Source organism: Phocoena sinus, chromosome 3, assembly GCF_008692025.1.
Source record: "Phocoena sinus isolate mPhoSin1 chromosome 3, mPhoSin1.pri, whole genome shotgun sequence".
NCBI classification, from domain to species: domain Eukaryota; kingdom Metazoa; phylum Chordata; class Mammalia; order Artiodactyla; family Phocoenidae; genus Phocoena; species Phocoena sinus.
Genome location: NC_045765.1, coordinates 70,265,517 through 70,286,993, shown reverse-complemented (window position 1 = coordinate 70,286,993; position 21,477 = coordinate 70,265,517). Strand labels below are relative to the sequence as shown.

The following is a 21,477-nucleotide window of genomic DNA, read 5'->3' as shown; positions in this document are numbered from 1 at the left end:
AATCCAGGAAGACAAGCCATATTCTCCAAGAAGAAAAGGGCAGTCAGTAATGGGAAATGGTGGTATGATGTCAATAGGAAAACCTTGGCTATTATCATCTATGTTTTCTACAGAGTTTAGGACGTTGACCCATTATGATTTCTTGTTTCCTACCTAAACAGTATTTCAGGCAACAGCCTTAATGTTCATCAGAAGCAGAACTTAACATTTATTCCCAAATGATTTAAGACTAGAGATGTGGCTTCAAAGCTTCTAGGGTAGCCACCAGATGATCAGGTCAGAAGCATGAACCTGACTTGTGAGGGCGTATTAGCTCACTGTAACCACACAAGGAATTATCAAGAAAGAGCCAAGAAAAAGGGAATCATTGATAAGAACATGATTTAAATGTCTGGTCAGCTTATTCTTTCCCCAAGGTAGTTGTCAGTAGCCTAGATCTGAGGAGACCCCACATGAGGTATGAACTAGTGGATAAGAAAATGTAGCCACTGAGCAGCAAGGAGAGAAAATATTCTTGAAAATTGTAAAGGTGTGAGTTATTTTCTAAGACCAGATAATTTAATTTATTGATAAAGTAACTTGCTCACGTCATCTGTGAAAACTTCTCTATGTGCTGATTCCTGGAATCTGTGCTGTTATTTGCAGTTATTGTTTCCGATACCACCCGCCCCACAACTGTACCAAGTTAAAATTACATGGTTTCTTTTTATGCGTTTGCCTGCTCTCATGTGAACTGATGACATGGTGTCCACTCAGTATCTCCAGTGGTCAGCTCATTGCATCCAGGATGAGGCCTCATATCTGAAATGGAGACGCGAGAGGGTGACCTGGCAGTTGGATCTAGAAAGCAGTGCTTCTTGCGATTCAGTCCTTTAATAATTTGGTGCAAATCATCTCTCTCAAGAAAAGCTTCCACAGGCACTAAAATCTGTATTTTGTAAGGTTTCACTAGGGTCTGTGACCCAAGGGTAAGAACTTTAGCTTTAGAACATGCTTTAGAATTTTGACCAGGTTCTTACTCTAGAAGTTAGTTGCATTTATGAGGCAAATCATTCATTAATTCAATAGGTATTAAATGAGTACCAATTTTGTGCCCATTTGTGGGATGTATCTGTGAGCAAGACCTTAGGAAACTTACATTCTATGTGGAGGTAGATAATAAGTAAATAAATAAAATAAATTCAGATTAGTACTATGTACTGAGAGGAAAATAACATGGTCGTTTGTCAGAGTGGCCATATGCAAGAAACTGTTTTAGACTGAGTGCCCAGGGCAATTGAGATGAGACCTAATTCATTAATCACTAAGACTATAAAATCAGCTGTTTTGATAATGACTTTTAAGAAGTCAGCCACAAGGTTAATATCAATTTCCTTCTTAACTGCTGTAAGTGTATCATATTTTGAGAGCATCTCTGTTCTCTGTACTTGGATGCATTCATATTGCATAAAGTAATGCTGTCCTCTGGTGGTAGTCAGTTTAATAGCATGCCAGCTCTACTTAGGCAAATGGCAAATCTATTTCAAGGGTGTACTGAATACAAGGGTATATTCAGTGGGATTTATTTCTAAAAAATAGATGTCTTTTTTAGATTGATTTTGATTTTAAAAGGTCTCTACAATTATAATGCATTTGAAGATCTTATTTAATCTTAAATAAATGCTTGGAGTAGTTTTCTGTGTTCAACAATACTTACACAATGGAAGGAAAGATTACCTAGGAAATAGGAAGCACTCAACTGAAAGCAGATTAATGGTAAAAAATAAATCAGACAAAGTGAAGTGCTAATTCAAGTGTGGTAAAGCTGAGACTTGAACTTGTTCATCAAAACATCTATTATATTCAATTCCCCATTCCAAAAGGCTTATGTATACCTTACAACACTTTATTAGTAGAAAACTTTTTAAAAGAATATACTTTGGAATTTGAAAAGACAAATGACATTTTTTAGGAACAGTGAACATTGTTAATAAAACTTTATATTTATTAAACAATAAAGTTCCATTGATATATGCCCATATTCTTAAATTTAATATTCTAATTATTTGGTCTTTCTTTTAAATACCAATTTTTTAATATTTTGTTTTCTACAATATGGACATTTTGTAACTCTTTTCTAAGTTTTTAATTGAAAGGTTCTTTTTAGAATAATGATTTTTATCTCCTAGTAGTTTTTTGTTTTGCTTTTTTATTTTAGAAAATATATATAACAGATTTGAGAAAGTATTAGGTACCTAACAGTTAGAAAATTCTGACTTACTTCTCTAAGTCTAGGAAAAATGTATTGTGGCTAGAGTCTTCTTTTACAGTGGTGTCTCTTTTTAAGGCCCTTGATTGGGTAATTTATTTCCATTCTTTCTGGTAGTTACCTCAATAAGAGTAAAACCCGTCAAGATTGATAACGGCACATATTTCTAGTTGAATCTTTATCAGCTGATATATACAATTTTGAATTATTCACATTCCATGGTCTAGTCATTATGTACTACTTGAATGCAATTGTGTAATTTGGTTTTGAATGCCCCATAGTGATTTCATAATTATGGCATAAATCACAATAAATGGTCTGAAATTATTTTTGACTAAAGATAATGTGAGTGGAGAGAGTATGTAATTTAACTGGACAGTGTGGATTTTTGTTTACATTTATTTCACAGAAATAATGATATCTAGCCTTTATTTCATCTTCCATGATCTTTTGCTGGATAGGACACCTGAAGCTCCATGGTCTCTTTTATTTTATGCTTAGCTTGAAAATGTTGAGTTAATATTGTTTTATGAAGGTGGGCTGGTAAGAATTAAAGGAACATCTTTGTAAGGACTTCAGTGGGAAAAAAAAAAAAGGAGCCTCTCTATATGTGGTACCTGTCATCTTGATATTCTGATAGATTGACTTTCTTTTAGGTATGGAAGGGGAAAACGGCCAGACCTTTATTTGAAGGAATGCTAGGCTTTTAGAATATATATACATGTGTGTGTATTTGTTTTGTTAGTTGCTGATCAGTGATTTTCATTTAACTTTCAGTTCATACCAACCTCAGCATTGCTCTACATGTGTTGCATCTTCTCATGACTAGGAGAATTTACTGTGAGAAAAACTAGTTCTCTCAGGGATCATGTCTGCGTTTTTTCCACCTAGGAGTAAAAACCAGATATTTCTTAAATAGACTACAAAAACTGAATCAGTTTTCAACTGCAAAACTGAATCACCTTGATTATGCTGTTGTAAATGTTAAGCATATTTTTCCCTTAATTAAAATAACATGATAAGCTTGACCTTCTTTAACCTCTAAAGAATTAAAAGTGCCAATCTTAGCATTCTTACTCTATTTAATGTATTTTCTCTCTTCCACTTCGTAAATATGATAGAAAATGTTTGTTGAAGAGTGTTTTGGGGATTTATCTTTTTAGTTTTGGAATCTAAACTAATTCTTAATGAAAATAAAATCCCCAAATTAGGCTCGTTATTGCTTTTCTAACAAGGGCTTCAACAATCATATATGAATACCAGGAAAAAAGGGAAAGAATACATAAGATGAACTTTATATAACAGCATGCCATTGCCAGAAATTAGTATCTAAAATAGAATGTGATGGGTCAGTTGGGGTTCAGAACTTTATGGCTTTTTAGTTAGTCTTCGTGCAGAGCCTTTTCAGTTTAGTGGCTCCTTTTAATGTTGCATAGAATGTCTTGCTATTCTAAAAAGGCACACTGATGAAATGATAGTAACAACTCTGCCATCGTTTCACTAATATATATGCTTCATTGGTATGTTCACTGTTTATGTTGCACTAGCCCGTGGCTTTCTATGGCATTTAAATTAATATGATAGATTCAGCCTTACTTTGCAACATTTTAGTATTTTTATAATAAAAGGAGTATTTCCCTCCATCTGCAGGTGCTGCTGCTTTTTCAAACGAAGGAAAAGGAAAACCATACAGCGCCACAAATGACTCTGGACACAGACAGATCATGGGGAGTTACTTACATGTTCATCTGCTGTCTTGTGATTAAAATCATCTCTGTAGTGACCACATATATTTTCAAGAACTCACTGTTAGAAACAAAAATGTCATACTTTCATACTTCATTTTGTGGTTGTCTTACATTCGTATTTTTTTCTAATTTAACTTTTATGGAAGCTTTAAAGTTTTGTCAAAACATGAGTGCTTTGCCCATCATTGAATGGAATGGACCAGTGAGGTGGTATTGATGAATTACAGTTCTGTAGAACATTTTTCAGAAGCTCTCCTCCTGTTGTAGAAAGCAGTACAGTATCTTAAATGTCAACCAATTATATACCTAATCTGATTTTTATAACTTCTGTGAGAGAATAATCAAAGGGGAATTTTCTCCCCAGTGGATAATGCAACAGAGAAAACAGAGTTGCCCAAATATTTAAAAGAAGTTATCCCTTGAGAAGATCATTATCTGTGTGACATCTGCATTGATTTCACTGTTACTGTCGGTACTGCTATTCATGAGTCATATTAACATTCTCTCTGTGAAATCATGGTACAGTTACTGCCCAGAGGTACTGAGGAAAAAGCTCTATGGGTTTGGCAGATGGTAGTGGTAAAATGAATCACAAGTAGTGTGGTAAATATGAGCTCTGCTTTTGTTGCACCACTAAGTGAAGTACAGTGTTGTCGAAGTGGCAAAAGCGCTTATTTTTTAAAAATGCAAAATATTTGTATAATGTAACTTTATGCTTCCAGATAATAATGTATGTTAGACAGCAAGAAATGAATACTTTGAGAAATGAGATATGTTGGAGTTTTTTGAAAAATACACTAAGGAGAAGGAATAAATGTGAATCTCACCGCATCATATGAGGCTGAAATCTAAGGAGATCCCACTGAAACCTGCTGCTGAACGATTACATTCACCTTAAGCAGAAAACTTTGGATGTGCCACACAATGGTGTCTGTTGATTAATTATTTGCCCTTTGATTTTAAAAAAAGACCCTCAGCAATAAAAATGGGGTCACTCTATTGCCGTCTGCGCACATTAGTCTCTTGTATTCAACTTTGCTGGTTCTCTGGAATTTTCCTACTTTTTAGCGTAATTGTGATGATTGAAAACTATTTTGGAGAGGATGGGTCAGGTGCTTTGTCCCCATAGTCTTTTGAAGTGCCTGCATATGAACAAAGTAATGGTTCTGTAAAAAAAAAGGAAACCCATTCCACTTTTCAAGTATGCTTTGTTTTAAGCCATGAAGACACAGGTATACTTTTGTCACATTCTACTAGCCAGAATTTGCAAGGAGAGTTAAGACAAAAAGACTGGCTAGAAAGATAATTATGTTGTTCAAATCTCACATTCACCTTTCATTCATGAACTTGTTGCTTACTCCTTCCACTCAGCCCCTTCTTTTTGTCTTTAAGTGTGTGCCTCCGGGCATGCTTATTTATTTTTATTGTCTCAAGGTAACATTTAAAATATGTAATTAAAGTAAATAAATCTACATTTTTGACATTATTGCATTTACAGGAATTTAACTGTACTTTGTAATTTATTTTTCTTATTAGCCAAAAGTTCAGTGCATTGTTTTTGATGAATTAGGCACCCATATGAATACCGCAAATCAGGACATTATCATTGTTGCTCTGAATCTATGAATGATCTTTATAAGTTCTTGATTTTAAAGACCTACACTCAGCCTAGAAAACACTTGTTGTATAATTTGGTCAACAGTTTCCATTTTATCTATTTGTATACTGTCATGATGTCTTAAACTACAGGAGTTACATACTGAGTTTTTATTTTTGTTTGCTTTGAGCAAGGTAGATGGATGTTTTGGCCATTATAATGTGAAACCACTTCTTTCTTTACAGTATTTGACCAAATTTGTGTGTCTATGATATTTGTAAATACATGCGATATCTGTATTTCTTATCATAAGCCTGTTTAGTTTTATTCTCAGTAGGGTTTTTGGACTGTACAGTGTTTATATGATCTGAACTCCTTATACATAAGAAGGTGTGTATATTAATCCAATTATGGACTTAAAATATTTTAAAACTATAAATACCCTTATTTGCTGCAAAGACCAGTGTGTAGACATTTGCTTTTTAGCAATATTTTTAAGTGCTCCATTTTAATGCCAAGGAATAAGTCTTTTGGCAACACAAACTGGTCAATAATAGGTAATGCAGGTATGTTCAGGTGAAGCCAACAATGTTTTGCATTTTTATGCTTCTTTTCTGTCAACACTAATGAAGTCAACATTGCCTGAATGTCTGAATAATGAAACACATCCCTGTTTAAAAGTATGTAACTGAAAAAGAAATAAAAAATAAAGGTAGTTTTTTTAAACTTGCTCTTTCCCCTTTCCTCTAATATGGGTAAAATAATGCCACTTACTAATTGAAGACAGGAATTTTAAAAATTCAGTTGATTTAATTTACTAAATGTGAAAAGCAGAGCTAAAGGAACATTCGTTTGTGTTTTTTGATTTTGTTTTGCTTTGTTGGAACCCTATTGTAAAGAGTACATACCTGGAAGTATCTAAGCTTTCTTTAATGAAAGTTAAAAAAATTTTTTTTATACTTCTCTGAACTCCTTAATAGAGCAATTAATTAGAACTAATGCCACTAATAAAACGAGGGAAACAAACTGAATCATTTCATTCCTTTTCAAAAATGAAGTCATATTATGATGTTCACAGAAATGAAATATTATTAAATCCAATTTTAAGTGAATGACTTCAATATCATTCCAGATAAAGAGCATATATCTGTGACAGTATCTCACAGTTCATCATTGTGCTAGGTGCTTTAAGGTGCTCTGCTTACTGAAAGATGCCAAAGGTAAGATAAGTCAAAGCAGCACACACTAAGCCCATGTGTGTCCATTAAGCACCACCATTCAGAAAGAGTAAGATATGGAGATGAAACGTAACAGGTTAAGCATGGGTTAAAAGGCCCTGTCTAGAAATATCTGACCTAAGATTAGGTTTCAATCTGAATGACTGTATAGTTGCATTAGCACCCTTTGCTTTTGCAAGTGACAGAAACTTAACATGGCTTCAGCAATAGGCATGCACATTGTTACATTTAACTGAAAAGTCCAGTGATAGGAGTAGCTTCAGGCATGCTTGATCCTGGTGCAAAGTTCAGGAGTCTGTTTGTATCTCTCAGTTTTGCTTCCTACTCTGCTGTTTTCATTGTCAGGGAGATTCTTCATGTGTGATGGTAAAGTGACCACCCAGCAGCTTCAGACTTCTGCCATAATCTCAGCCAAAACGAAGGACAGTTTCTCTCAACAGTTCCAACAAAATCCTAAGACTGACATTTATTCCTTCATTGGTTCACATGCCCACCCTCGAGCCAACTACTGTGACCCAGGGAATGTTGTTCTCCCATCTTCAGAGGACACACTGAACTGAGAAATAAGGTAGAAGGGGGTGTTCCCCAAAAGGAAATGAGGATATTGTTACCAGAAGGAGAGTGAATGGATTCTGCGCAGGCAATCTAGATATCTTCAGTCATGGTGAGAAAAACAAAATAGAGTATAAAGGCAAACTTAATTGTTTTAAATTAGAAAACATTGTTATTACTGAGACTTTTATTAATGTGAATATATTATTGGAAATCACTAATATAGTGAATGAATACATTTGAAAAATGTTTTGGACTCAGGTAAAAACAGGTCATAAGTACCCTATTTGATGTGCTTTTGTTTAGTTTTAAAGGTTTTTGTGATAGAATTGGATTAGTAGAGTTAAAAGCTAACCTTTCTTCTAGAAGAGAAATAAATTGAATTATAAAGCTTTGCTGATGTTTGGGTTAACTAGTTTCTTCTCTGACCGTCTCTAATACAGACCCACATATTATTTTCTTAGGAAATTTACTTCATAAGAATACATGGATCGTAACCAAAGAAAGAACTACATATAGAAGTATTATCAGGTAATACTGCTGGGATATGAAAATGGTTTTAGAAAGAACAGTTGTTCACAGCAATGTTTACCATACTGTGATTTTACTCAAATTGAAGAACACTCCTGCACTGCTCTAGACTAGGGGTTGGCAAACTTTTTTGTAAAGTTTAGGATTTATGGGCCAAAAGGCAAAATTAAGGCTTTTATATACTTGTGTAATGAGAAAGAAAACAAATTTCTACTACTTTTTTATTGATGAAATTAAAAATATATATGAACACTTGAGTACAAATTTTTTGTAATACAGGTCTAATGGTAAAAATTAAGTTATTTTGAGAGGATAATATTTCACTTAATTGGGGTTTGAAAACGATTGCAAATGTTCATCTGTTATGCTGATCTGTAATGTGATTTTACGTATTTCGTCTCTGAAAATGTCTTCATACAGATAGATACTACCAAATACTGTTATCAGTCCACAAGTGTGTGGATGTTAATTGAGCATATTCACCATTTGGAAGGTGTTTATAGAATTCCATTAGATTCTGCTCTTGATATTTGCCTTTGACATATCATTACATCGCAGGTTAATTACTTCCTTTTAAAGTTTAGATGGATGCTCCTTATTTATACAGTTAAGTGGATTTTGTAATATGGAAATTTCCTGTGCACTTGGATTGAGATCCAAAGATGTAGCTGGAACTGCAGTTGAGTTTGGAAAACACATCCACTGCAAATTTGTGTGGGAATGGATATCTTGCTGCTCGTGTTAACTAGACAGCATGGGAAGTGTCTAAAGCAGCTTGACATAACTTGTGATTTAAACAGCATTAGTTGTCATCAAAATGACTTTGTTGCAGTATAAATTTCACATATAAGTGCTGTTTTGCCTTGTAATTTTTAAGTTGAAGTTATTAAGAAACATTATCAAATCTGCAGCAAAAGCTAATTTTCAAATCCATTCAGTGTTCGTTAATAATAGGTGAGGGTGATACTCATTCAGAAAAAATTCACTTTTGGTCCTGAGCTCAAAAAATTGCAATAAAACTTTATTACTTCTATCAAACTGCTGTGTAGTTGGGCAAGTCAGGATATTCAGTTTCTGTTTCTAATGAAAATGGAAGTAATGATAGTTAAGACTGCCAAGAGTGAATGAAATTCACCATTGACTTTACTAGTTCATTAACATGATATTCAAATAGTTCCCACAAAATACCTGCTGATGAATAATATAAAGCATAAACATTGACTTTAAACATTTTACATTTTCACAAGCTTTGTAAATTTGCCCAGTAAACCTTTTTCTGCTCCACATGTCTTTACCACCATTAAGTTACTTCACATCTTAGCAGATTCTACTTTAATTGGCACTGATGTTTTCTCAAGTTCTTTAAAAATATTCTTTCTTATAGTTGTTGCATGGAGACTATTCACAGAGGGTACTTCTTGAGGCACTTCAAACTCAGTATTGACTTCCCTAGTAATCAATAGCTGGCAGTATTGGTAACATCTGTTGACTCATCAAAAGCCAAATCATTTTGCCTTGTCTTTTAGTTGGCAATTGATGTCTTCAAGCAACTGTCCTTGCTAAAAAGCTAGTGGTCTTCAACATGTTTTTCTCCTCTGGACACACTTTTTAGCTGCTGCAGTCAAACACAATTAGCTTTAACTCACCATCAATAAAGAGCATTCTTTGTTTGGCTAACAAATGAGCCACTTGGAAAGTAAGTGGCTTGCACCCTCATTCTCATTTTTTTTGTGTGTTTGAATAAATTCTATTGTGATGAGATATTCTGTTTTAAAGTTTTCTAATTGTTCTTACTGTTGCTTTTCTGTGAGTTGGGGATATTGTGATGAGTGCTTAGTCTGGTAATGTGAAAATAAACTGTATTCTTTTAACACAGCTGAAGTGTCATTGCATAATAAACATGATGCTTTGCCATATAATTGTATAACAAAATAATCCACATTCAACTGTGCCTTAGAAGCGCAACACTCAAAGTTCACCTTACTTTTTTTTTACATGATTAATATTCATTAGTAAAAAAAATAATAAAATGTCTGTATGACAGTATGTGTGGCACTTGAAATGCTGTCAAATTATAACTGCATCACTGAGATTTGTAGTGTGTTGAACAGCAGTGTAAAGCAGTGAGAGCACCACATATGGTCTCTGTCACAACTATTCAACTCTGCCTTTGTAGCATGAAAGCAGCCATAGACAATATGTAAATGAATGAGTATGGCTGTGTTCCAATAAAATTTTATTTATGGACACTGAAATTTGAATTTCATATAGTTTTTATGTGTCATGAAGTATTCTTTTGATTTTTTTTTAACCCATTTAAAAATGTAAGTACCATACTTAGCTCGTGGGCCAAGTAATAACAGGAGGCGGGCTAGATTTGACTTGTAGACTGTAGTTTGCCAACCTCTGTTCTAGACCACATTGGAAAGATATGGACGTTGGAGGTTAATTTTTTTTAACCTAATTGAGTGACACAACTTATCAAAAGATAACTTTTCTTCACTTTATAAAAGGAAGGGTCATTTTGAAGTAACATCAAGAATTATGATAATGTTAAAGAAAATGCATCATAGCACTTATGGGAGTTAGAAATAAATGAGATAATTCCAGCTCCCATATGAACTTAGATGTTGAAGCAGTGAATGGTCTTGGAAAGAGCATGAATTTGGGGACCAAACAAATTTAATTTGATTCTCAGCTTCTTCACTTTCCTTGTGAGAACTGTGGCAAGTTATTTGACTTCTTAGCATCAATTTCCTCACCTCAGATTGGAGTAATGCCTTCTTTGCAGCATGTCTCTGAAGTTTGGCAATGATATTTATAATACTTCTCCGTGCAAGCTGCCATTTACCATTTCTTTCATGATAAACTATAATTGAAAACTGAGCAGCACCTTTATTTCTCACACAGAGTGTATGCTTCTGCTCCTTGAGACGGGAACAAGGTCTGGTATTTATTAAACTGTGTCTTAGATTGAAGCTGTCATTCCTATCTGTTTAAAAATACTTGCACACTAATTCTGTCGCATTGCACAATTGACTATTTTGACTCAATGGCATTGATAAATTCAAAATCATTAATTCTGTACCTTTTTTGATAAAAATAACAAACAGCAGAGGGCAAGGGCAAAACCCTATATCAAGTCACTCTAATCCTGCCTTTAAGGTGAATATCAATCCACTGAACGCATAACAGATACCTAAGAGGTCTCTCTAATCCTTCTCCACCGCTTGACTACCATTAGCTATTTATGTTTTTCTGAAATCTAGGTGAACCATTCAATCCATTTCTTTGCCCTCCCATTCTCATTATCCCATCTGAAAAAGGAACTGGATTTAGTTTGCAATGTCTTTTCCTAGTGAATCCATGTTTACTTCTAAAGATCATCATTTCTAATATTACAAATTGCCTTTTAACTAATTCAGTCTAATCTTACTTGGATTCAACATTATTTACCAACCTGTAGCTGTATAATCTACCCTTTTCTTTTTTTAAAATAGGAATTTCATTTCCAGTCTAGTCTTTTTGCCTTGCTCCATTTACCATCTGCCAAGTCTCTCAGGATGGCTTTTGTCCAGGTCTGGAGACTTAGTTGTTCTTTGAAAATATTTGTACATGTGATGGGCTTCATTTCCTTCTTGCTTTCCCCCTCATCCCCCACTTAACTTCCTAGACTGAAGATTATTCTTGATTTAAAAAAAGATGGTAAAAGAAAAATTTTAAAGAAGCTAAGTCTTACATTCTTTTTGTCATTCTTCAACCCTTTCCTTAAATTTGGCTCTACACGTAGTTTATAAAACCCTTTTTTATTGACTTTAGCTTTTTTTTTCCTTTTAAGAAATCATCAGCTAATTGGGAGGGGGTGGTTAAAGATTTTACCATTTCTTATATTCATTTGCTATGCACACTCTATTTATTTCCAGTCTTTTAAGAGTCAGACTTGTCAGAAGAGACATTTTTTGCAGGCTTCCTCCTTTTTTCCCCCCCTTATCAGAGCCATTTTTAATTGCAGAACTGGAATCACAGTCTTGAGTTCCCTTCACTAGGTATCACCAATCTTAAGATGAGATGATCACATTCTCTCAAGATTCCTGACCCTACCACTTTATCAATCACTTCCTTCTTGCTGGTCATTTTGGTGGTCCAGAGTAGGAATTTCAATTTTTGCTATCTCTATTTACTGGAAGATTAGTTTTTTTGGCATATAAAGAATTGTCAGATGCTCTGGTTATGTTAAAATAAGAGAGATGTTGTTTGGACAGTCGGAGCCCTCTATCATGACTAAACTTTGTCTCCCAATTCTGGGCTTTTTAAATTAAGGTTTATGTATTCAACTACTTTTTTTTTTTTTTTTTTTAACACCTTGTTTCAGGCAATGGGCTGTGTGCTTAAATCTGATTTTCTGGCCTGGCATTCTGTAATGTATTTTCATAGTTGTATCCTGATGTTTTCCTCTCTTCTTTTCCCGCATATTTTCCACAGTGCATTTTACCTTGGGTGTCCAAGTTTCAGTGTTATAAGTCCAGGATACTTCCCTGTACCTCTCTTCTCATTTGTGTGTATTCCAATCAGGAATCTCACCATACCCATTATCAGTAACTCCTGTGTCATATCTACCATGCCCTGTTTTTATCTAAGTCTTGTTGTTTATAGCTCTTGTCTGTACATTAGTGTGAAGACTGCTGGGTGTTGTTTTCAAACTTCCTGCTTAAGTTCTCTTCTTGAGTGAATCACTTGGCCATCTCTAACCTGATGATGTATATAACAGCCACTTTCTTATTTTTTATCTGATCTTTTCACCCGCATCCTCATTCAGTTAAAAAAATCTCTTTAACAAGTCAAATATACTCAAAGCAATATCTCATGAGATGACATTCTACCCATTTTAAATTGTGCCTTGGAAATTAAAGTCTCATTTAAAAATACCATATGGGCAAGAAAATCACTTACTTCCTTCTTGTACTTTGTATTTTGTCCTGAATCCCATACTGACTTTGTCAGGATGCCCTAAATATTCTATAGTCAGCTTTTTTTGGAATTTAATGTTATAAATTGTGTATAAATATGTAAATATATAAAATGAATTATAAAAATTTGGCAATTAGAGCTATTTTTCCTCCACAGTAATTGGTGCTTAAGTTACTTAAATGGCAACAACAGCTGAAAATAGTACCTTGACACATTAACATCCGGACAAACCTGTATGGTCTCTTCTACAGTTTTGGCTGGTAGAAGACCAAAAGAGAGACTAAGAATTGAAAGTACTTATTTTTCATATTCAAGAAAGGTTTAAGACTATTCTTTAGTCAAAGTCCTAAGTTGCGAACAAGCAACCACTGTTAATCAAGATAACTTCCAATCAATTCACAAGCGCTGACAGTGAATCAGTGACAATATCACTGCAGTGGCCCTGCTTCTGAAAATGAGCAAGTCGACAGCAACCTGACTCCAGCCTTCTGAAGCGGAGCAAATCAGTGACAGCCCCACGTTTGCGGACAACAGCTGAGCAGAAGTGCCTCACTCCAGGGGCCACACTCCTGAAAGGCAGCTGGCCAGCAGCAGCCTTCCTCCTGAGACACACCCCAGGGGGTTTAGCAACCTTTTTGTTTCCCTAAACCCTGCTGCACCATTGTAAATAGTTCATTTTTTACATTTTTCTCTATTACTCTGTGTTCTCTCCTTCTGTGAAGCTGACTGATACATTGAGGTACTAGGAAAAAAATTTTTTTGAGTAATGGATTTTAATGTAAAAAAATGTTTGGAAAGTACTGCCCTAAATCATCGGGGAATATTATATTCATTCCTTATGTGGTACTTAAGAAAACAGAAAACTATATATTCTCTATATTAATAGTATATAGAAAGATTTCTATCCTAATGTATTAAGCAAGATCTGACACCTGGATCAACAAAGCTTTCATGGTCAAGACCATCTACTGGTGCCGACTCATTTCTCAAGAAGGCCTGCTTGGCAAAGTAGATTAAGGCTCCTTTGTGCACATCTTAAGAGAAACAGCTCTGAGTTTTAGGTCTCTCACAGAAGGATCAACTATTATCAGTGGTGTTGGGCAGCTAGAGTCTCAGCTACTGGGGGGATATGGGACCCTGAAGGAAAGGTAGCAGCGAGAAACTGGGCACTGTTAGGGCATAGGGTGCTGTGGTTGAAAGTTTGGACTTTGTAGTTGGATAAACCTGTGTTTAAGTAAGTCATGGTTCTGACACTTGATGGCTCTATGACCTTGGGTAAACTGCTTAACCTCTCTAAGCCTCAGTTGCCTCATTTCAAGAAGGAAATTAATAACACTGATTTTACTAAGTTTGGGTGAGGAAGATGTGATATGTTCATTGTAGCCAAGTTTGGCTCGTAGTAGGTACTCGATTAATAGTAGCTGTTATTGGCTATTATTTAAGCAGTACAGGGCAGAAAATTACCAAGGAAAAGATGATGTGATGGAAACCTCGATTGTACATTTAGCATGAAACTGAGGCATATGTTTGTAGTAATTCAGATATCTGTGAATGATGCGTTTGTGGCAAGGAACAAATCAATGGGGAAATCAAATTTATTTTGGAGATAACAGAAGAAAAGACTACTGAGAGAGATGGTAGTGATTCTAGTGACTAAGTGTCATATGTTCCCTCTCTCTCTTCTCTTCCACCTCAGCAGGGACACATTGGCTTCAGAGAAGGAGGACTGGAATAGGAAATTAGAAATGTGTTCTGTTCAGGAATTAACCCCTAACTAGCTTTGTCAATCTTTCTGGGTATCCATTTCATCTCTAAGGGAACTGTTAGGGACTGAAAGTTTGTATCCCCTCAAAATTCATATGTTGAAACCGTAACACCCAGTGTGATGGTTTTAGGAGGTGGGGCCTTTGAGAGGTAATTAGATGAAGTCATGAGGGTAGGGCCCCCACTGTGGGGTTAGTGTCCTTGTAAGAAGAGGAAGGGAGACCTGAGTTCTCTTTCTCTCTCTCTCTCTGCCACGTGAGGGCACAGCGAGAAGGTAGCCCTCTGCAAGCAAGGAAGAGGACTCTCACCAGGTACCAAATCTGCCATTCCAGCACCTTGATCCTGGACTTCCCAGCCTCCAGAGCTGTTGTTTAAGAAACCCAGTCTATGGTATTTTGTTTTACCAGCTTAAGCCGACTAACACAGATTTTGATACCAAAAAATGGAATGCTCTTGTAACAAATACCTAAAACTGTAAAAGTGGCTTTGGAATTGGGCAAGGGGTAGACACTGGAAAAATGTTGAGGTACATGCTAGATAAAACTGAGATTGCCATGATGGGACTATTAAAGGTGATTCTAGTGAGGACTCAGAAAGAAAAAAAGAGAGCCGTAGAGAAAGCCTCCATCTCCTTAGAGAGTAAGAATACATAAATTATGCCAGCAAAACATGTTGGTAGAAAAATTGATAGTGAAGGCTGTTCTAGTGAGGTCTCAGACCAATATGAGGAAAAGACTGTTGGACAATGGAAAATAGGTGATTCATGTTACAAAGTGGCAGTGAACTTGGCTGAACTGTCTTACAGTGTTTTGTGGAAGGTAGGACTTGTAAGTGATGAAATTGGATATTTAGTTGAGCAGATTTCTAAGCAAAGTGTTGAAGGAGGGGCTTGGTTCCTCCTGACTGCTTAGAGTAAAATGTGAGAGGACAGAGATGAATTGAAGAAGGAATTGCTAAGCAAAATGGAACCAGAACTTAAAGGTTTGGAAAATTCTCAGCCTATCCATATTGCAAAAAAGGGAACAGCTTGTTCTGAGGAGAACGTTAAGAGTGTGGCTGAACAACCATTTGATAAGGAGATTAATATGGGTGTGAACCACAGACTAAATCAACTACCCCAGGGGAAACACTGCCACTTTGAACTGAAGGGAACAGAGTTGGGATGAAGTGAAAGAAGGCTGTCAGATTTCTTAGATCCTACAGGACTGGATCATACAGCTATCCAGCTGTGAACATGTGCTATTCTTTTTTTTTTTAATTTATCTTATGGAAGTATAGCTGATTTACAACGTTTTAATTTCTACTGTACAGCAAAGTGATTCAGTTATACAGATATATACATTCTTTTTCATATTCTTTTCCATTATGGTTTATCACAGGATACTGAATATGGTTCCCTGTGCTATACAGGGACCTTGTTGTTTATCCACTCTATATATAATTGTTTGCATCTGCTAATCCCAAACTCCCTATCCATCAACCCCCTTGGCAATCACAAGTCTCTTCTCTATGTCTGTGAGTCTGTTTCGTGGATAAGTTCATTTGTGTCATATTTTAGACTCCACATATAAGTGATAAGCATATGGTATTTGTGTCTCTCTTTCTGACTTTCTTCACTTAGTATGATAATCTCTAGGTCCGTTTATGTTGCTGCAGATGGAATTATTTCATTCTCTTTTAGAACATATGCTGTTCTTCAAGACAAGGAAAGAATGATCCAGAAGGCAATTCAGAGATCATAAGAGCTGCCTGCATATTTTCTAAGGTTGGGGCCATCACCTCAGTTTCAACAGGTCAGACAGTGGCTGCCTGGAGCCTTGCAGGTGGGGCTGCCCAGAGCCTAAGGATTGCGATCCATCAGGCAGAGCTACAGGTGAGATTGCTGTGCCAGTGGCCTTAAGGCAGAGCATTGAACCAAAGGGGATTATTCCTGAGCTTTAAGATCCAATCATATTTGCCTTGCTAGGTTTTGGACTTGCTTGGGACCCATCACCCCTTTTTTCCTTCCAGTTTGCCTTTTGTAATGGGCATGTCTACCCTATGCCTAGCCTACCATTGTGTTTTGAAAGCACATAACTTATCTGGTTTCACAGGTTCATAGCTGGAGAGGAATTTTGCCTCACGATGAATCATACCTCAAGTCTCTTATCTGATTTAGATGATATTTTGATGAGACTCTGGATTTTGAACTTTAGAATTGATGCTGGAACGAGTTAAGACTTGTGGGGTTGTTAGGATGGAATGAATATATTTTGCCTATAAGAGTGACATGAGTTCTGGCGATGAACTGTTATGGACCAAATGTTTGTGTCCCCCTAGAATTCATATGTCGAAGCCTCTAATCCCCAATGTGATGGTATTTGGAAGTGGGGCCTTTGGGAGGTATTTAGATTTAGATGAAGTCATGACTGGGGGAGGGGGGGTGCTATGATGAGATTAGTGCCCTTATAAGAAGAGGAAGAGAAACTGGAGCTCTCTCTCTCTCCCCCCACCACTGAGGACACAGTGAGAAGGCAGCTATTTGCAAGCCAGAAGGAGAGCTCTCACCAGGAACTGAATTTGTTGGTACCTTGATCTTGAACTTCCCAGCTTCTAAAACTGTGAGAAATAAATGTCTATTGTTTAAGCCACCCAATCCACGGCATTTTGTTATAGCAGCCTGAGCTGACTAATACAGAAACTGGTTGAGAAAACTAACTTAAAGTTTCCATGAAGATGATTCTGTTAGCCTTTGACATCTTCACAAGAATGTGATAATCAAATGAAATAATGCATTTGGAAGACATTATGATCTCTAAAGTGGGGATTTCCACACCTAGCTGGAAGTCAGAGTCACTTATAAATAGTACTTTTTTCTTGTGTTTTTTTTTTTTTCAAAGAAGATTCTTAGGCCCTACTCCTAGGCATTCTGATGGAGGAAAAGAGAAACTATTCTTAAAGAACTCCTCTCATAATTCTCATGTATCACTAGGTTTGGGATGCATTACTCTGAAACAACCTTCCTAAATTTTCCTTGAAGGTGGTGACTTAAGGTAAACTTCTGAGAGTTGGCTACTGAGATGTCTCTTTAAAATACCCTCTTCCCTGTTATGGTACTCTTAGTGCTGTTTGGCAAGTATTTCTGGTTCTCCCCTTGTCCAATCACATGATAGTGGTGTACTTCCTGCTCTCTTGTGGTTGGGTAAGACCATGTGACTCACAGCCTAGACCATTGTTTTCTGACTCACTCGGTGTTTTAGCTCCTGACTGGCCTCCCTCCACAGACCTGGGCCAACACTTGCCCAGTCTCCTGTTAGATTCTTCCCTCAGTAAACACAGTCAAGCCCCTCCAACCCCAAAGACACTCTCCATTGATCATGCTCCCCCATCCAGTTATTCTTCTATTTTTCTCCTTTTCACTCAGCCAAGTGTCTTGAAAGAAGAGTTATGGTATTGTCCTATAATATTCCAGTGCCTGAATCAATGTGTAACATTACCACTGTGTGACCCTCCCAGGCCCAGGCTCTATGTGGTCTGCTTTGAGGTCCAGGACTGTAATGGTAAAAACTATAGTATTTACTTCATTTGAAATACTTTTTTTTTTTTTTTTTGCTTTTGTGGGCATCCATGGCTAAGTATGTACAGATGTAAGGAAAAATTTTAAAAACTGTTAGAAGTCAGGTGGTGTGACATTTAGGGGGATTTTTGGCTAAAACCCTTCTCCTGACCAGGTCCCAGGTTAATTAATAGGTTCTTTTCGTAAGACAGTGAGTGAAAGGTCCAGAACACCAAGGGACAGATCCAGTCTCTTCAGCAAAGACCCTTTTATTTTCCACTTAATATAAAGTGGTTATTAGATATTGTCCTCACCAGTTTCTCAGTTCTCTCCTGATGTAGCTTCCTTCCTTGAATTATTCAAAAAGCCTAAAGAGTGAAAACAGCCAAATGAGAGGTGTGTCTGTGGTTAAGCTCCATGATGAAATCTGGTCATTGCTCCCTTTTTAATACACCAAAGAACATCAACAATAACGATATTCAAGCCCAATTTAACCTTTCACAGGACAGTGAAAAGTAGATTTCCTCTCTTCTCAAATAGAAATATTCAAAGATGAAAATATTCAAAAGTTCTGATGCCACAGAGAAAGATAAAATGATTAAAAATGATTGCTTGGGGTTGTTTCCTCCCCTGGTTAAAAGCTATATAAATTACTCCTGGGGAACAAAAGAGCATGTTTTGTGTTACACTGATATCCAGGAGATGGCTCATTTTTATCCTAGAGGAAGGAAGAGTGGCCATTTGGCCAGAGGCCAAGAAACCTTGGCCAAGTTTTCTAGAAGCCCCCTGACAAAGATAGGCCTAGATGAAGAGGGGAAACTCTCATTTATTAACTTAAATATTTTTCTTTAAAAGTGGTGAGGTTGTGAGTGAATTTAATGTTTTAGATTTTTTTTTCCAGTATTTTGCAAATGAAAATTTAGAACCAATGAAATGAGTGGAAAGATGAGGAAACAGAAACTTTGGATACAGGCTCTTCTTTCAGGAAGCTTGGCTGAGAGAAAAGGAGAAAGAGGAATAACTGGATGTTTTGCTTGTGTTTTTATGATTGGAGCAGCTTGAATGTGTTTGTTTACTAGGGGGAAGAATCTATCAGTGAAGATGAGGTATAAAGCTGCTGGAGAGAATGATGTGGAGGAAAGGAAATCCCTGGGGGAATGAGCTAGGATTCCAAAGAAAGGGGAAAGTGGAAAAGAGAAAGGGCTCGTTGGGCTTTGTAGAGATGATATGTGTGAGGGAAGTGAGAAAGTCATTCAAGTGATTGGCTATAGCGTCTTTGTTGACTTGAAATATACGTGAGCCTGAGAGGAGGCTGCCCGTGGGTTGCTGTTTATCTTGAAGAAAATGGAACCATTAAGAGACTAGGGGTGGTTCTGAAAAAAGTCAGCAAGCACAATTATTTCAAACTTAATTTTGTTATAATATTTGCTACCCATGACCTTCAGTTTTTCTTTAGGCAATGTATAGTTAATGACAGAAAAATTATTGAATAATAATATAGTAGTTAAAAATGAAAGAAAGCTTTCACCTGCTGCTATGATAATAATCCACTTTTAAAAAGACCTTTTCATATAAGAAGTGTTTCATAAGCAAGTTGCTCTTTTAAGGAGTCCTTGGTAATATCAGTTGTATTATGCATTTAGTTGACATTTTATGAATGTTTCATATTAATCAGACTACATTGTTCTTGATATAGATATAGAAATCTAGTTAGCTCAAGATCTAAAAATTCAGTATTAATGCAACTCAACATTTTACTTTCAGATACGTATAGACCATAAATTATAATCTTTATATATTTACATGGGGTATTATATACAAAGGATAAAGTTTTCCCAAGTCAGATTGGTTAAAAATATAAATTTAAATTCTATTTCAGAGCAAAATAAAGTTTTAACCAGCTGAGGTCTGAGTCTTTATGATGATTTAGACACAAATATGTAAGTTCTATTTGCACTTATGTCTATATATCAATTCACCTAGGAAATTTCTTCCTCTAGCGGGAAACATTAGATTTTACTTATCTCTTTCCATCCTTCATGCTTTCACAATATAGATACAGTGAATAAATTGTGTGTGTTGCTAAATAAAGATTAGGGGCCAAAAAGAATATGAATGCAGATCAGCAACATTCTCAACTGCTAATCTAAAAATGTTCCTTCCTAGTAGGCATTTTATCATTGAAAAGTTATTATTCTCTAATTAAAAAAAATAAAAACCCTCAATATAAGCAAATTCTTCTGGGTTTTCACTACCTGTAAGCACAGATGGAGAATTCTATCTAACACTGAGATCAAGTTCCCATAAAAATTCACTATTTTAACTATGTACAATTCAGTGGCATTAAGTACATCATGCAACCAATACCACTATCTAATTCTAGAGCATTTTCATCACTCACAAAAGAAACCCTGTACCCATTAAGCAGGCACTTCCCATTCCCCCTCAACACCCCAGCCTCTGGCAACCTCTAATCTACTTTCAGTCTCTATTGATTTGCCTATACTGAGCATTTCATCTAAATGCAATTACACAGTATATGGCCTTTTGAAACAACTGGCTTCTCTCATTTAGCCTAAAGTTTTCAAGGTTTATCCAAGCTGTATCATGTAAGAGTACTTCCTTCCTTTTTTTGGCTGAATAATATTCTGTTGTATGTATGTACCATTTTTGTTTATCCATGTGTGTACCATTTTTGTTTATCCATTCATCAATTAAGGGACATTTGGATTGTTTCTGCCTTTTGTCTATTATGAATAGTGATGCTATTAACATTGGTGTACAAGTTTTTGTGTAGACAGGCTCTCAAATTTCTAAGATAGAATTTCGGGGCCACATGGTAACTCTTTGTTTAACATTTTGTGGAACTGTCAAACTTTTCCACGGCGATCGTACTTTTCTCATTCCCACCAGCAGCAACGTATGAAGATTCCAGTTTCTCCACATCCTTGTCAACACTTGTTACTTTTCATTTTTCAGAATAATTTTTTAAAGTATAGCCATCCTAGTGGGTATGAAGTGGTATCTCATTGTGGTTTGGGTTTGAATTTCTCTGATGACTAATGATGTTGAGCATCTTTTCATATGTTTATTGACCATTTGTATGTATATTGGAGAAATGTATGTTTGAGTCCTTTGCTCATTTTTTTTTGAGTCATTTCTCTTTTTATTGTTGAGTTGTAAGAGTTTTTTTTTAATATCCTGGATACTATCCTTATCAGTTATATATTTTTGAATATTTTCTTATGCTGGGTTGTATTTTATTTTATTTATAATGTTCTTTGATGCACAGAAGT

The 21,477-nt window shown here is 35.9% G+C and overlaps 1 protein-coding gene across 14 annotated transcripts in view; it reads left to right on the top strand.

Moving 5' to 3' along the window:
- The window catches only part of CSNK1G3 (casein kinase 1 gamma 3), a 141,297-nt gene extending 131,507 nt beyond the window's left edge, over positions 1-9,790 (top strand). For 11 of the 14 annotated variants that reach the window (XR_004349119.1, XR_004349117.1, XR_004349118.1 and 8 more), the window contains 2 exons: positions 3,899-7,495; positions 7,848-9,790. Coding sequence is in view for 2 of the 14 variants with exons in the window: in XM_032626108.1 (XP_032481999.1) it covers positions 3,899-3,953 (55 nt within the window). In the remaining 12 variants the exon portion in view is untranslated. Of the gene's footprint in view, positions 1-3,898; positions 7,779-7,847 lie in introns of those variants that run through there. The other 3 variants (XM_032626108.1, XM_032626109.1, XR_004349113.1) reach the window with 2 other exon arrangements.
- Positions 9,791-21,477: the final 11,687 nt, after the last annotated feature.